We start from the raw sequence: 14,832 nt of genomic DNA on the forward strand, positions 1-14,832 counted from the left end.
CCTGGGCTGGAGTTCCAACAGGCTCTGATGTTTCCAGGGAAGTTTTGGATTTCATTGCTCTGTTCTCTAGTTTCCCTCCCTGCTGCTAACGGGAAATTGCCCAAAGACAGGAGGATTATGGGAATTATTTCCGCCAAAGCAAACACAGCCTCTGGCCTCAGGACCAAACTAGCAAGGTGCTAAGTAAACTCTTCAAGCATAAATACATGCTTTCGCTTTATTTTCCCCTTATTCTTCCTTTTCTTCTCACCCTTTCCCTTTCATTTCGGAACCTTGGAACTTCCAGAGTAATTTGGGAAGGCCCCTCCCTCCTCCACCCTGCTATAAATGACAGTCCTCTCCTGCTTCCCCTTACACTGAGGGAGACACCAGCAGTCTCTTAACTTCTTTATCATAAGGAAGGACCTTGAAATGATGATGAGGGTCCAGAGCTGGGTGTCGGTGTCTTTATTGCTGCTCTTGGAAGTTCTGTGTTCTAGGGTTGATGCCAGCAATCCGGGAATCGTGGCCAGGATCACTCAGAAGGGCCTGAATTATGGTAAGGACTTGGAATATCTTATCTTTCAGGGCTTCCCACATCTAACTCACACAGGTAACTCTGTTAAGGGATGTGGTAGGGATAGCATCAGGAGGCCTGGGTTCTCATCGCAGCTTTGCTACTTACTAGCTTAATTCATGATAGGATTAAAGTAGACCACTTGCCTTCTCAGAACCTCAGTTTCTTCATCTGTAAAATGGGGGTTATAATACCTGCTCCTACAAGGTCGTTATAGAAATATACGGTAAATTTCTGGGGCTACTTCACTGAACAAATTACGTGGAGAAGCTTGACTGAGTGTGTGACATTGCAACTGGTCCTTTAATAGCACTCCCAGGTAATTAATAGCCTAACTTAGCACAGCTAGGTGGTGCAATGGATAGAACATAAGGCTGTGGTCCAGGAAGACCTGAGTTCAAATCCAGCCTCAAGCACTTACTAGCTGTGTGACCCTGGAGATAATGATAGCACTTAACTTCCAGGGTTGTGAGGCTCCAATGAGATAATATTTGTAAAGCATGGAACACAGTGGCTGGCACATAGTAGGCTTCTAATAGATGCTTGTTCTTTCCTTTCCCTCCTTAACCCCAAGTACCTAGCTAGCATCTTTAGAAGGTAGCATGGCAAATTAGACTGAGATCCAACTCTGGAGTCAGACGGCCTGGATTTGAGTCCCAGCTGTTCTGCTCACTTGTGTACTGTCTTTACTGGTTCCCTGACTCTCTCTCTCTGGTCCTCAGTTCTGTCATCTGTAAGGGTTGGTTTAGATGATCTCTGAAGGCCCTTCCAACTCTAAATCTCACGGTCCTCTATCAGTCACTTCCTCATTTCTGAGTTTCTCCTTCTGTCACATGAAGATTGATAAGCTGTGAAGTGACATGTTGAGGGAGGAGAAATAGGGAGGGTCTAAGAACTCCAGGGAAGCTATTTTGTTGAGTACAGACCACTGGAGGAATAAAATGAGATGACATGGAAAACACTTTGCAGTCTTTTCAAGGGCTATATAAATACTAGCAATTCTCATGAACTGCTTTGTGAGGGAAGCTAACCAGAGGGATAGAAAATCCAGGATGAATCCTCCCAGAGAGTTTTGTTGAAATAAAGCAATGACTAGGTGAAGGGAGAGAAAAAGAGAAGAGTCTGGAGAGAAAGACAGACAGCCAGAGAGAGAAAAGGAGGAGGAAAAAGAGGAGGAGAAAGAGAAGAAGGAGGAATAGGAGGAGGCCATGTTCTAAGGCAGTAGTTGGGTAACAGCCCCAGCAATGACCTAGTTCCTCCCAATTGCTAACTAGCAGTTTGTCTTTACTACCTTAGAAAACAGATTGTGAGAGTTTGAGGGGATTTAGAGATCATTGTAGTCTAACTATTTCATTTTACAGAAAGAGGAAACTTTGCCTGGGAGAGAGGAAGGGATTTGTCCAAAGTCATACACTGAGTTAATGGCAGGATTAGAACCCAGATTCTCTGACTTTTAGCCCTGAGATCTGAATGGACATGAACTTAGATTGTCAAAGGTATAGAATACTTTGAACCACAGTTTTAGGATACAAAATGGGTGGGATTGAACAGTTAAATATTAGCCTTGTTAGACAGCAATCCCAATGGTGAAGAGAGACAGGGTGAAATTTGTTCAACAATCAGGTAGGACAGAACTGGTCATGGAGATCTCCTCCTCCATACCACTCTTATGGCGTGTCCTTATCCTTTTCCTTCTCTCCTGACCTTTCTTCTTCCTTATGGGAGGCAGCACATCCATGTTTTCAGGATGGATAAAATGATTGGGTTCCTTGCTCAGAATCATTTTAAGGCTTTATATAAATAAGTATCATTATTGTTATCACAGCAGTCACAGTGGCTCACATTTCCAAAGCCCTTTACAGTTTTCCAAATGTAAGGATGGCAGTATAAGTATCATTATTTAATCCCATTTTAAAGATGGGAAAAACAGGCACAGGTAAGTTAAGTCTATATAACTAGTTAACTGGCTTATACAACCAGCCTGAACTAGAAACCCAGGTTTCCTGACCTTTATGCTATTTTCATTACTAAAATCTCCCCAGAGAGAAAGTAACAACCTTGAGAACCAAGGCCTGTTATATCATTGTATCCCTAGTACTCAGCACCATTCCTGGCACATGTAGGCATTTAATAAATGTTTGTTGGTAACAGATTGATTCAAAATTTCTTATTTATCTCCTCAAATCCTTTCTCAACTCTAGGACAAATTTGAGTTGAATCCTCAATTTAATTCAATACGGTAAATGTTTATTTAGTGCTTACTATGTGCAAAGTATTGTGTTAGACACTGGAGATGAAAAGACAGAAGAGAAACAGTTCCCTGTCCCCAAGGAGCTTGCATTCTACTGAAGGAAATCTCCTACACATGCATAATTAAATGGAAAGCAAAAATAATTTCTCTGAGGGGAAGGGCTCTGTCTATCTATCTATCTATCTATCTATCTATCTATCTATCTATCTAATCTAGCCTAAAGCTAGATATATGTCCAACCCTATGTATTACATGTATATTAGCACATATTATACACGTATGTGTGTATATACACATGCATGTATATACCCATGTATGTTGCACACATGCATATATACATACACATACACACATATATACATACACATACACACATATATAATATACTCTACCCAGTTTTTCTCTATATGGATAATATTATACACACACATATATAAATATATATATATATCTCCAACTCTAGTCTTTATATCTTTCTCCAAAACCTTTCCTGTTATTATTTAAGACACCATCATCCTTCTAGTCCCCTGGATGTGTAACCTCCTTGCTCTCCTGCATCCTACCTATCCAGTCAGATAACCAAGCTCCCCACAATTTCAAAGAGGCCCCTTTCTCTCTGCTCTGGTAATCACCACACATACACTCAGATCCTCATCATCTTTTGTGGAGTAACCCCCTAATCGGTCTCCATACCTCAAGTCTGCCTTGATTCCAAACCATCCTGTTCATAGCTGCTAAAGTGATTTTTCTAAAGCTCAGTTAGGTCCAAGGATGTCATTTACACACACACACGCATACACACACACACACACACACACACACACACACACACACACACACGCACACACCCTTACTCAATAAACTCCAGTGGCTCTCTACTCCCTCTAAAATCAAATATAAACCCCCTCTGATTGGCATTTACAGTTCTTCATGACTCCGCTCTACTGGCCCTCCTATACCATCCAACTCTTTCTCTGTCTCTGTAGCTTGTGCTGAGGCAGTGACCACCTTGGAAAAGGAACTCCTGATGATCACTCTACCTGATTTCAAAGGAGATTTCAAGATTAAACATCTTGGACGTGGGGAATATCATTTCAAGAGGTGAGGTGGGAATCTTGGAGCCCAGAGGCATGAGTACAAACCTGTGGGTGGTATTGGACAGCCATAGGAAGCCATGGGAAGAGAGAGGACTAAAGATCCTGCTCTTTGTTGGGGCTGGGAGCTCTCCAGTGTCATGATCTGAATATAGATTCAGAGGAAGCTGTAGAAATATGCTTATCTTTCCACAGTAATTAATTCCCAACTCAGGGAGGTTGGGCTCTGGAAAGTAGTGTCACCCTCAGTGATGTTGAATGAGGGTAATCACCTGCCCTCATTTTGGGGAATCCTACTGATGGTAGGATAGAAACTTTGAAGAGACAGTGAATGAGGTGTAAGAAGAATCTAAAAAAATGGATGGAGGGGTTTTATAAAAAATATTAAGTTCAAATGCCTCCTACCAATTACAGGCCTAGCATCACCAGAGTTAGTGAAATGGGACTATTCCCCTTTCCTTATACTCAAGGAGACTATCATTTTAAGAGAAGTACTTTGTAGTATGAGAGTGTGAATGTCAATGTGAACTGTTCTCATTGTTAGGAGTTATTTTCTTCTTTATTCCCATTCAGAGATGTTCATTCTGATCTGATTTCAAAGTGATAACAATGGAGGCCAGGTAGTGGAAAATGATGTACACTTAAGGTGCTTGGGTAATAGAGTTGAGGGTCAGCATGAACCAGGTACTGGCCTTGGATTCAGTTGACCTGGGCTCATATCTTGGCTCTGGCCTTCTGTGTCATTCTGAGCAAGTCATTTCCCATCACCTATACTCAATTTCCTCATTGGTAAAATGGTAATGGTAATGCTAGTACCATCTAAGTAGAGTTCATTTCATAAATTTTAAAGCTCTAAAAAAATTTGAGTGATTGACATGCTGTGCATATGTGTGATTGATATGCTGTGCATATGACTTGACTGAAGCTCTGTAACCCCTAAGGAAAACCTTTTAAGGAAGAATGAGCCTCCAAAGACTAATTCAGGATCCTGGTATCCCTGCTCAGGTCCCACTCCCTGGTGCCTTGGTTTCCCTTGACTTCATCATACGTGTTTTTCTTTTCTAGTCTTAATATACAAAGTGTTGAACTAAAGAACTCCAAACTGGACCTGGTACCTGGTGAAGGCCTACAGGCATCTATCTCCAATGCCTTTATCCATGTAGATGGGGATTGGAAAGCACGCAAGTCTTTTTTGTAAGTTGGGTGTTGTTGCAAACTTGTAGTTTCACAGTAGTTTCTATTCCAGTGACCCTTCCTTTCTTTTATGAGGTGAGGATTCATAGTCATAGAATTCTAAGATGTCAGAACTGATAAGGACCTCAGAAAACAGAACAGAAAATATCAGAGTTGAAAGGGATCTAAGAAAAGAATGTCAGAACTGGAATTGACCTTTGAGCTCATCTAGTCCAGTACCCTCTTTTTACAGATAAAGAAATAGATTCAACAAAAAAAAAATTCTTCAAGGTCACACAGCTTGATAGTTACAGAGCTTGGACCAGAATCCTGGACTCACAACTCTATAATATCATATGAGCACTTCACATGGTCCCAGTTCTGAAATGCTCAGGCCCACCATCATTTCCTAGAATAAGTGCCTTGCTGAGTAGGATGCATCATTCCTGATGGGGCCTTGTGGCTGCAGGGCCCCAGGTTCCAGCTAGGGTGTACCCATAGCAAATCCATAAAATTGATCTCCAGCATGTCCCTTTCTCTTCCATCTTATTTCCCTCCTAGAGCTTACCTACACTTTACCATTTATCACTCTAGGCCTTTGCTTCAGGCCTGGCTTCTTGATAATGAACCTTAGACCCTCCTAATACTCATTAACAGAGTTTATCTAAGTCACCAACTCACCCTTTCTATGCCTATAAGAACAGTTCTCTCCCTCTCTTTCCTCCACTTTCTCCCCTTCCCCTGGCTCTTCCAAACCAAGTAAGAGAGGGAAAGGAATTAAAGCAGACTGGTGAAGCTGAGAAGCTTGTGAAATCTCTAGATTTTATGATAATCATATTTTTTGAAACAAAAATTAGGAAGCACAGTCTGACAAAGACTCTTTCTATAGTAATCCACAACTAGGAATTCTTGGCACATCAACCAAATTCATCTTTGAGGGGTAGAGAATGGGGAAAAGCAGAAGCCTTAAAGCTCTCCAGGGTTAGCATCCCCATCACCATCGATGTTCTGAGCATACAGGTGCACTGATATGGTAATAGAGAAAGGTGATCCTGAAAGACAGACATAATGGTGGTAGGACCCCTAGAGTTAGGGAAGCTGGAGGTGGTGGTTCAAGAGCAAACACATTTCTTCCTCCTGGAGGAAGTGACCACTGTATTGCCTGTTATGCCTACAGCAGAGGAGAGTCATGTTATCTCTCCTTGATAATGCCTTGGGCACAGTTTGAGTGGGTCCATTATAGTTATGTCCCTGGCAGGATTTCAAGGCTGCAAGATGTCACTACAATGGATCCTCCCTCTACTAATGAAGATACCAATCCCTTTACACTTAAAAATCATCCCATGATGACTAAAGAGTATGATGGCAAAGAGCATCTCTAAACTTAGTCTGGCCCTCCAATGATGACAAAAGGTCATTGCTGGGCTTGCACTCAAAGTTTTTCTAACTTGATTGGTCCTGCCTGAGGCTCCCCAGCACTTGCCTGGTATGGCTTTTGAAAACCTAGGGGTCATTTCCATGCCCTGAAGAAATTAGCAAAATTTTGCTTTAACAAGGAATTTACTTTTCTTGAGCAACACTCAAAACACAATGTGTACAACCACGTCCTTCCTCTCTGGGCAGAACCAATTCTGATTCCAAATGTTATCTCTTCTTTTTTCTCTACTAGGAGAGTAAGTGGTTCCTTTGATTTGCGTGTTAGAGGTATTTCCATTTCAGTGTCTCTGCAACTGAGCAGTGACAGTTCTGGGAGACCCACAGTCACCAGCAAACAATGTAGAAGCCGCATTGCTGATGTTGATCTCGATGTTTCTGGAAAAATTGGGTAAGACTCTTAAAAGTCTCTAGAATCATCCTTTGGGTTCATGTCATGATCTATCCACCTCACGATTCTACCTCTAATGGGGGCACAAAGGTCATCTATGATTGTCCTTTTTGATGTTGGTTGCTAAGATAGTAGATGATAGAATCTAAAAAAGTCTCGATAGGGTAGAATATTGAACCAATTTTAATATGGTAAAATGGAGATAAATGTAAGTATTAAACTTGGGTTCCAAAAAACAACCTCACGTATGCAAGATAGAAATGGCATGGCTAGACATTAATTTTTCTGAAAAAGGTCTAGAGTTTTTGACAGACTAGAAGTTCTAAAAGACAAGAAAGTAAATTGATTACATTAACAGAGGCAAAGCTTCTGGGGATGATGGTCCTTTTATATTCTGCCCTAGGAAGATCACATCTGAAGTACTATGCTCGGTTCTGAGCACATTTTAGGCATGTTGTTAGGTTGAAAAGAAAGGCAAACAGAATGATGAAATTTGCAAGGAGGCAAATTGAAATTGAATATCTGGGGGAAAAAAACCCTCCTGAGAGCTGTCCAAAAGTGGATTAGTTTCCTTATGAGGTGGTAGATTATCCCTTCATTTGAAATATTCACACAAAGACTGAAAGACCATTTATTGAAGGTGTTAAAGAGGGAGAATCTTCTTCCAGTACAGGTAGTATAAATTGACTGAGTCAATATTGTGTTCCTTGAAAGTTTTGGTAGTTGGATTGGTGACCAATTAATCCACAGATTTATATCTCACCTTCATGAAAAAAATTAAGAATGAATTTTTTAGTCAGTCATTCTGCACATTCCAATGGAAAGAATGCCAGTTTTAGAGTCAGAGGGCCTGAGTGGGAATCCTATAGATACTGACACAATGCCTAATGTGGATCTTCTCCTATATGCTACTTTTCCTCTGTGAGCCTCCATTTCCTTTTAAGTAAAATAAGAAGGTTGGATTAGATGATCTCTAAGATCCCTTCTGTCTCTAAATCCCATGCGAATCCAAAGCATCAAGCTGGACACCTTTGCCAACTGATGTGGTTTCTGTCTGGGCAAGGGTTGGGATCTCACAGTCACTTTTGGGACATTTCAGGGAAATGTCATTTAGAAGATTGTCAGGATCAGAACGACCTGCCTCTGGCCTATATTCCCAGTTTCAGTGTCCCCTTATTACCCTGTCCCAAAGCCTACACATACAGAACTATGGCCCCTTCCCTTCTTCCAGGTGTCACCACTGCTGTATACAGTAGAAGGTGGCAAATACTTGTCACATTGGGGAAAACTCCTTTGGATGCTCTTCCATTTTGGATAGGGCTCCATCACAGCTAGGGGATGGTTTGGGTTTTTTCTCTCTCATACCCAGGGCAATGCCAGTCGTGGTAGGTCTTTCTGATCTGTGTTTGACTTGTTGTCCTTGTGTTTATTGCTTCAGGTGGCTGGTGAACCTCTTCCAACACCAAATTGAGTCCAAGTTCAGAAAGATCTTGGAAGATAAGGTAACAGGAAGTGGAAGCCCTGGACCATAACCGGGCTCTTTTAAACACTTTGCTCCAAGGCTGATTATTGCAATAATTGCAAGGACACTATAACCACAAATGAATGCTAGGATTTCTCCTGTCTCTCTCACTGCCTCTTGGAAACAGCTAATAGTTATATATAGTACTTAAAGATTACAAAGTACCTTACAACAGTTCTGGAAGGTACGTACTATTTTCCCCAATTTACAGTTGAGCAAACTGAGACAGAGGATAAGTGACCCTCCCAGGGTCACAAAGTGTCTGAGGTGATATTTGAACTCAGCTCTTCTTGACTCTAGGCCCAGCCACCTAGTAAGGCTGCTGGTATGGTAGAAAGAGCACAGAACTGTGCTGAAGATCTTCCCGTACCACGAGTTGTTTATGAGTGTGGGCAAGTCACTTCCTCTCTCTCAGCTGCAGTTTGCTCATCTGCCAAATGGGAATAACAATTCCCATGCTGCCTCCCTTGCAGTCTTCTTCTAAGGAGAACCCTTTGTAAGCCTTAAAAGGCTAAGTAAAATATACATCATTATGATTCCCTCTGAACCTCATTTTCCTTTTTGAAATGGGAATAATCCTGCTTGTACTACTTACTTCCAAGTATAATTTGCAATGTTTAAAATGCTATAGAAATGTGAGCTGTCATGCTCTTTGATCCTCTGTAGCCTAGGTCCTTTATGGGAAGGACTTGGAATGCTTCCCCGTTGTCCCATTGCTGGGATTTCTCTATCAGGGTAAGGCATGTAAAGTCAACAATCTTTCATTAAGTGTTTACTTATGTGCCTGTTGGGCAGGTGAGTGGTTCAGTGGATATAGTGCCAAGTCTGGAGTTGTATGGCCTCAGACACTCACTGTGTGACATTGGGCAAGTTATTTAACCCTATTTGCCTCAGTTTCCTCATCTATAAAATAAACTAGAAAAGGAAATGGCAAACCACTCCAGTATCTTTGCCAAGAAAACCCTGAGAGGTCATGAAGAGTCAGAAATGACTGCAAAAACCAAACAATAAGATGTGTCAGACACTTGGGCTAAGTGCTGGGGATAGAAAGAAAAGCAAGGACAGTCCCTGCTCTCAAGTAGCTTACAATCTAATGGGAGAGACAACATAAAACATCTAGGTATGAACAAGAAAGAAACAAGATAAACTGGAGATAACCAACAGAATGAAGGTATTCCCATGAAGGGATATCAGGAAAGGTTTCTTACAGTTTTAGCTAGGACTTGAAGGAAGCCAGGAGGCAGCATTAAGGAGGAGGAGAATTCTAAATTTGTAAAGCATTTTACAAATGTTATCTCATTTTATCCTCGCAACCACCTTGGAAGTTAGATACTATTATTATCTCCATTCTACAGATAAGGAAACTGAGGCAGGCAGAGGGAAAGTGACTTAACCAGGGTCATACAATTAGAAAATATCTGAGGCTAGGATTTGAGCTCAGGTCTTCTTGACTCTCAGTACAGTGCTCTATCCAGGGTGCCACCTACCTACTTCTATTTAACCTTAGAACAATCCGCTTTATGATGTGTTTTCCAGGAATACTCCATGTTAAAAGAACAAGGACTCTTTGTTTTACTGTTCAAATACTTTGGGATGACCCAAACAGAGATCAGAATGAGATGGCAAAGTACCAAAGTCACTGAATCACAGACCTAGGGCAGGAAGGGACCTTGGGGGCCATCTTGTCTAAGTCTTCATTTTACAGATGGAAAGACTTGCCCAAGGGTTAATGACTTGCCCAAAGTTTCCCAGGTAGCAAATGTTAGAGGTGAGTTTTTAATCTAGATCTCCTCACACCAGAGTTAGTGTTCTTTTGCCTGCATCCATGCTGTGTCTGGATGGTGCTGATGACCTTTGAACCCCCTTCCCCCACAGTTGCCACATGTTCTCTCCACTTGCTGCCTCTCACTAAAGGACAGAGATGGGCATGGATATGAATAGGTTTAGGCTAGAATTCTTTATGCACTCATTGGAAGTGGGGGCCAATACCTCAGTCATTGTATCTCAGCATTGCTCTAAGAAAATAACCAAATAAAAAAAATGAATGTTAAAAATTGTCTTTAGCTGTAATCAGGAAAAATACTATTTTTAAGAAAGAAAGAAAATACTGTTATGGAGAGCAAAGGGCTGAAGAGATTGGATGAGAGTTCTAATAGAAAAAATTCTGTAAAGGGAGTAAGAAGACTCAGATTCTAGTCCCAGTTATACAGATGATGGTATGTGAATGAACCTAGGCAAATTACTTTCTCAATTACCCCATTTGTAAAGTGAGGTAATTGGACTCTAAGGTCCCTTCAGGTTCTAATCATCCCTGGATCTATGATTGGGCCTGGATCTATGATTTCATTGTTATAGGGAACTTCCTGATGAGGAAAGTTCCTCTGCTCAGTCAGTTCCCCTCTCTTCAACTCATATTAGAGCACTGAGAGCAAGTCAGAGCACTAATTTACCTGGATTACACAGTCAGTATGTGTTAGGTACTTGAAACCTCGTCCTCTTGCTCACAGGACAGGTCTCTAGATAATTCCCCACAGCTGCTTTTGACTCCGTTACCTGTTTCACTTTCCATAGATCTGCGAGATAGTCAAGAAGTCAGTTGCTTCAGACCTCCAGCCTTTTCTTCAGACTCTCCCAGGTATAGATCCCATTTAGTTCTATGGACCATGTTTTGATTCTGTGCAAGAAGTGGAAACTACAGTATCAAGTTCCAAGTTATTCATATCATTTGAGACTGGGGCATAGATGAGACAAACCATGAAGAATACCAAAGCTCATTTGTAATGTATTTGGGAATTAAATCCCACCAGATTTCTCTTTCTGTTTATGTTTGGTTTAAATAATGAGTTCAACTCTCCTGCCCATTGATTGTTGAGGATACAACAGTTATAACTATTGTTATTGATTATATTTTATTAAGTATAATATATATTTTATTATATTATATGTTATAATAATAATAATTAATTATAATATCTCTTATAAACTTGGGCAGAAAGGGAGGTCCTTGCAAAGGATTATGGAATCTAGGACTCTATGATAGAGACAAGAACTGGACCTGTGATTTCATTGATATAGGAGACTTCTCAATAAGGAAATGCCCTCTACCAGTGCAGGTCAGCACCTTCTCTAAAACTTAGGATCTTAGAGAGTTGTCTAGATCACTGAGAGGTTAAGTGACGTGTTTGGAGTCACACAGCCAGTATGTGTAAGAGGCAAGACTCATACCTAGACTTCCCTGGCTTCAAGACCAGATCTCTATCGATTGCTCTACATTTCTTTTCTATACATATGTAAATATACACAGATTTAAAAAAAAAAATAAAGAAAAAACTTGGCAAAATTGACCAAAGCATCAGTCAAATTTGAAAGTATATGCACTATCCTATATCCATAGTCTCCTATCCCTTCATTGATGGGAAGGAAAGGCATGTCCTCAACTCTGGTAGAGATGTTGCTTTTCCCAAGAGGAGTTAAGGAAGGTTTCAAGGAGGAATTAGCACCCAGCTCTTCCTAAACAGAAGTGGTCAGTGGAGACTCTTCTTCATCATATGACTTCAGACAGACACATCATATCCAGCACAGCTAGGCCTGGAGAAGCAGTTATTTTGCATAGACGAGGATAGACAGCTAACAAATCTGTCTACAATTCTTTAAAGTTTCCAGGGATAATATATAGAATGGGAAACTGGAATATTGATGATGCACTGGCTACTTTTGACCTAACAGAGATCATCTAAGATCTGGGGGGACTTGTGGGACCCACAGGTCAGGCACAGCATATTAGAATGTTGGGAGTGAGAGGTAGACCCTTAACTACGTTTCTCTTTCTTGATTTCTAGTCATAGCCAAGATTGACGAAATTGCTGGCATGGATTATGCCCTGGCTGGGCCACCCCAGGCTACATCTTACAGTCTGGATACACCCTTTAAGGTAAGGAGCCCCATTCAGCAGACTTTGAGAAGCTAAGGTGGTAGGAGAATCCTCCTGAATATTGGACCTGTCCTTAAAGAGCATGGCTGGGGAAATTATATTTCCATTTACCAGGCTACCTTGCTACACATCCTTCAGTTTGAATCACTGATTGAGGACTTGCAGTATGCTGAGCCTGGAACTAGGCACTATAGGGGTAGACATAAGACACAGTCTTTGTGCCTTATTGTTTCCCACTTTCTTTCCAAAAAAGAAAAGTTTTATTGATGTTCTATTTTTTACATCTTGGTTATTTACTAAAGACTCTCCAAAAATGGTGATGATAAGAGCATTTACATAGCACTTTGAGGTTTATAAAACACTGTAAACTATTATCTCATTTAATCCTCATAATGACCGTTTTTTTACAGATGAAGAAACTAAGTCAGATGAAGATAAATGGCTCATCTAGGGTCACACACGAAGGGAGCAAACACCTTCTCTGTGTCAGATACTGTAGTGAGCACTTTACCAATGTTAATTCATTTAGTTTACTCAAATCTTCTTCACTCTGGGTCCAGCACTCTATCCATTGTGCTACCTAGCTGCTTCAAAAATCCCTTCTCATAACAAATAAGCATGGTTGCCATGTCTTTGAGAGTATCCCTCATTCTATAGTCATAATTCCTTCCCTATTTGCCAAGGGGGTCAGAGAAATGCTTTACTGTGAGTCTTCTGAAGTCACGACCCAGCATCCTTCCTAGAGAACACACACAGATGTCTGCTGTTAGCCTAGTGGTGCCCGTCAGAGTGTGCACAGTCAAGTAGGGGAGCTCCCAGGATGTAAGCTAGGCCTAGAAATCTGGCAGGCCTTGGATAGCAGGGAGATGAGGCATTTAACCAGAATACATTACAATGTGATTATGTACAAAGAAAAGGTCAAACTAGGTGAATTAGGGAAAGCATCATGGAAGAGGTAACATCTACACTGAATCTAGAAAGATAAGAAGGACTTAATCAAGAAATAAGGGCGGATAGCAGGGCGATAGTGGTGGGAGAATTTGCTCAAGGCATGGAGGAAACAGCCTAGTAGCCAGTATGTGACTTACCCAAGGTCACACAACTGATACGTTACATATAACTAGGACTATATTTTCTGATCGAATTTTAATTATATGTTTATTAATTATATATTAATTAATAATGTTAATTAATACTATTATTAACGATATATTTTTAGATCTAATTTTCTCACAGCTAGTGATGTCTGATTAGGGTAGCATAGGATCTATATGTATTGGATTTGGAGTAACAAAAAACAAAACAAAAACAAAGTCTGAATTTTATCCTTTATGCCCCCTTGCTATGTGACCACAGGAGAGTCACTTAATTGTTCTGTTTCCTCATCTGCAAAATGGGCATAATAGCACTTGTACTATAGTGTCTCCCTCTTAGGATTGTGGTAAGGATCAAATGAGATAATGCGTATGAAACATTTTAAAAATATATAAATGTCAGGTATGACTGTTTTTGTTTGACTAGATGTGAATAGAGAGATGAGTCAGTAATGTCTTTGTCTGTAAAGTAGAACCATTTTAAAGACGGTGGTAGAAATATTGATTTATGTTTTCTCCATTATGTATTTATTATTTTTAAATCATGTTTTATTGCTGCAAAGGAATGGCTCTGTATTGTAGCCTGGGCTTCTTAGGGTTCAGAGTGTGACTATGAGGAATGGGTGCACATTTACTGGTTTGGAGGAAGGATGTATTTGGACAATGAGCTGGGAGGCCCATTCACATCTTCTTGATGGTCTGGCCAGATGCTGTGGAGGCATGGCAAGCCTGTGCCAAGCCTCTAATTAGATTAAGGAACTCTTGAAAGTCTAACTGCTCATCATACCTGAGGACCAGTTTCTTCTTACTTGGTCCAGAACACAGGGGTCCTTCTAGTTGTGTGTGAAGGAAGCCAGATCATGAAAGTCAGGACCTCAGTCTTGGAGAGGATGTTTGGGGAGTTAGTTATCTCCTGACCAGTGTACTTCTGAAAAACAGCTATCATGGATTTCATGCATCTCTCTGTTTCAGTGTGTGTGTGTGTGTGTGTGTGTGTGTGTGTGTGTGTGTGTGTGTGTGTGTGTATGTATGTGTGTGTATGTGATTTTTTTTTGGCCTTTGTGGAGGGAAGAGAAGAATCTGGAAACTGAGCATCTCTACAGAGTAGTGTCAGAGAGCCTGAAATATTGGTTTAACAAAATTACAGCGTGAAGACGACTGACTCTGAAGTCAGGCCCTGGCTTCACATCCCTCCTCTGATGCTTTCTAGCTGTGTGACCTTGGGCGAAGCACTTAACTTCCCTGGGTCTATTTCCTGATCTGTAAAATGAAGGCTTTAGACTAGATTACCTCTGAGATCACTTCTAGTTCAAAATCTATGATCCCACATTAAATATAAATTCTTTAACGTGACATTTTAGATCCTCTGAAAAAATCTAGACACGA

At 40.8% G+C, this 14,832-nt stretch overlaps 1 protein-coding gene across 1 annotated transcript in view; it reads left to right on the plus strand.

Moving 5' to 3' along the window:
* Positions 1–216: 216 nt before the first annotated feature.
* The window catches only part of LOC140518962 (lipopolysaccharide-binding protein-like), a 28,134-nt gene continuing 13,518 nt past the window's right edge, over positions 217–14,832 (plus strand). Inside the window, exons 1-7 of the mRNA XM_072631565.1 lie at positions 217–538; positions 3,794–3,908; positions 4,967–5,095; positions 6,744–6,899; positions 8,338–8,401; positions 10,993–11,056; positions 12,261–12,352. Coding sequence (XP_072487666.1) covers positions 412–538; positions 3,794–3,908; positions 4,967–5,095; positions 6,744–6,899; positions 8,338–8,401; positions 10,993–11,056; positions 12,261–12,352 — 747 coding nt within the window. The 5' untranslated portion in view covers positions 217–411. The remainder of the gene's footprint in view (positions 539–3,793; positions 3,909–4,966; positions 5,096–6,743; positions 6,900–8,337; positions 8,402–10,992; positions 11,057–12,260; positions 12,353–14,832) is intronic.

The sequence above is a fragment of the Notamacropus eugenii genome, chromosome 1 (genome assembly GCF_028372415.1).
Source record: "Notamacropus eugenii isolate mMacEug1 chromosome 1, mMacEug1.pri_v2, whole genome shotgun sequence".
In the NCBI taxonomy this organism is placed as follows: domain Eukaryota; kingdom Metazoa; phylum Chordata; class Mammalia; order Diprotodontia; family Macropodidae; genus Notamacropus; species Notamacropus eugenii.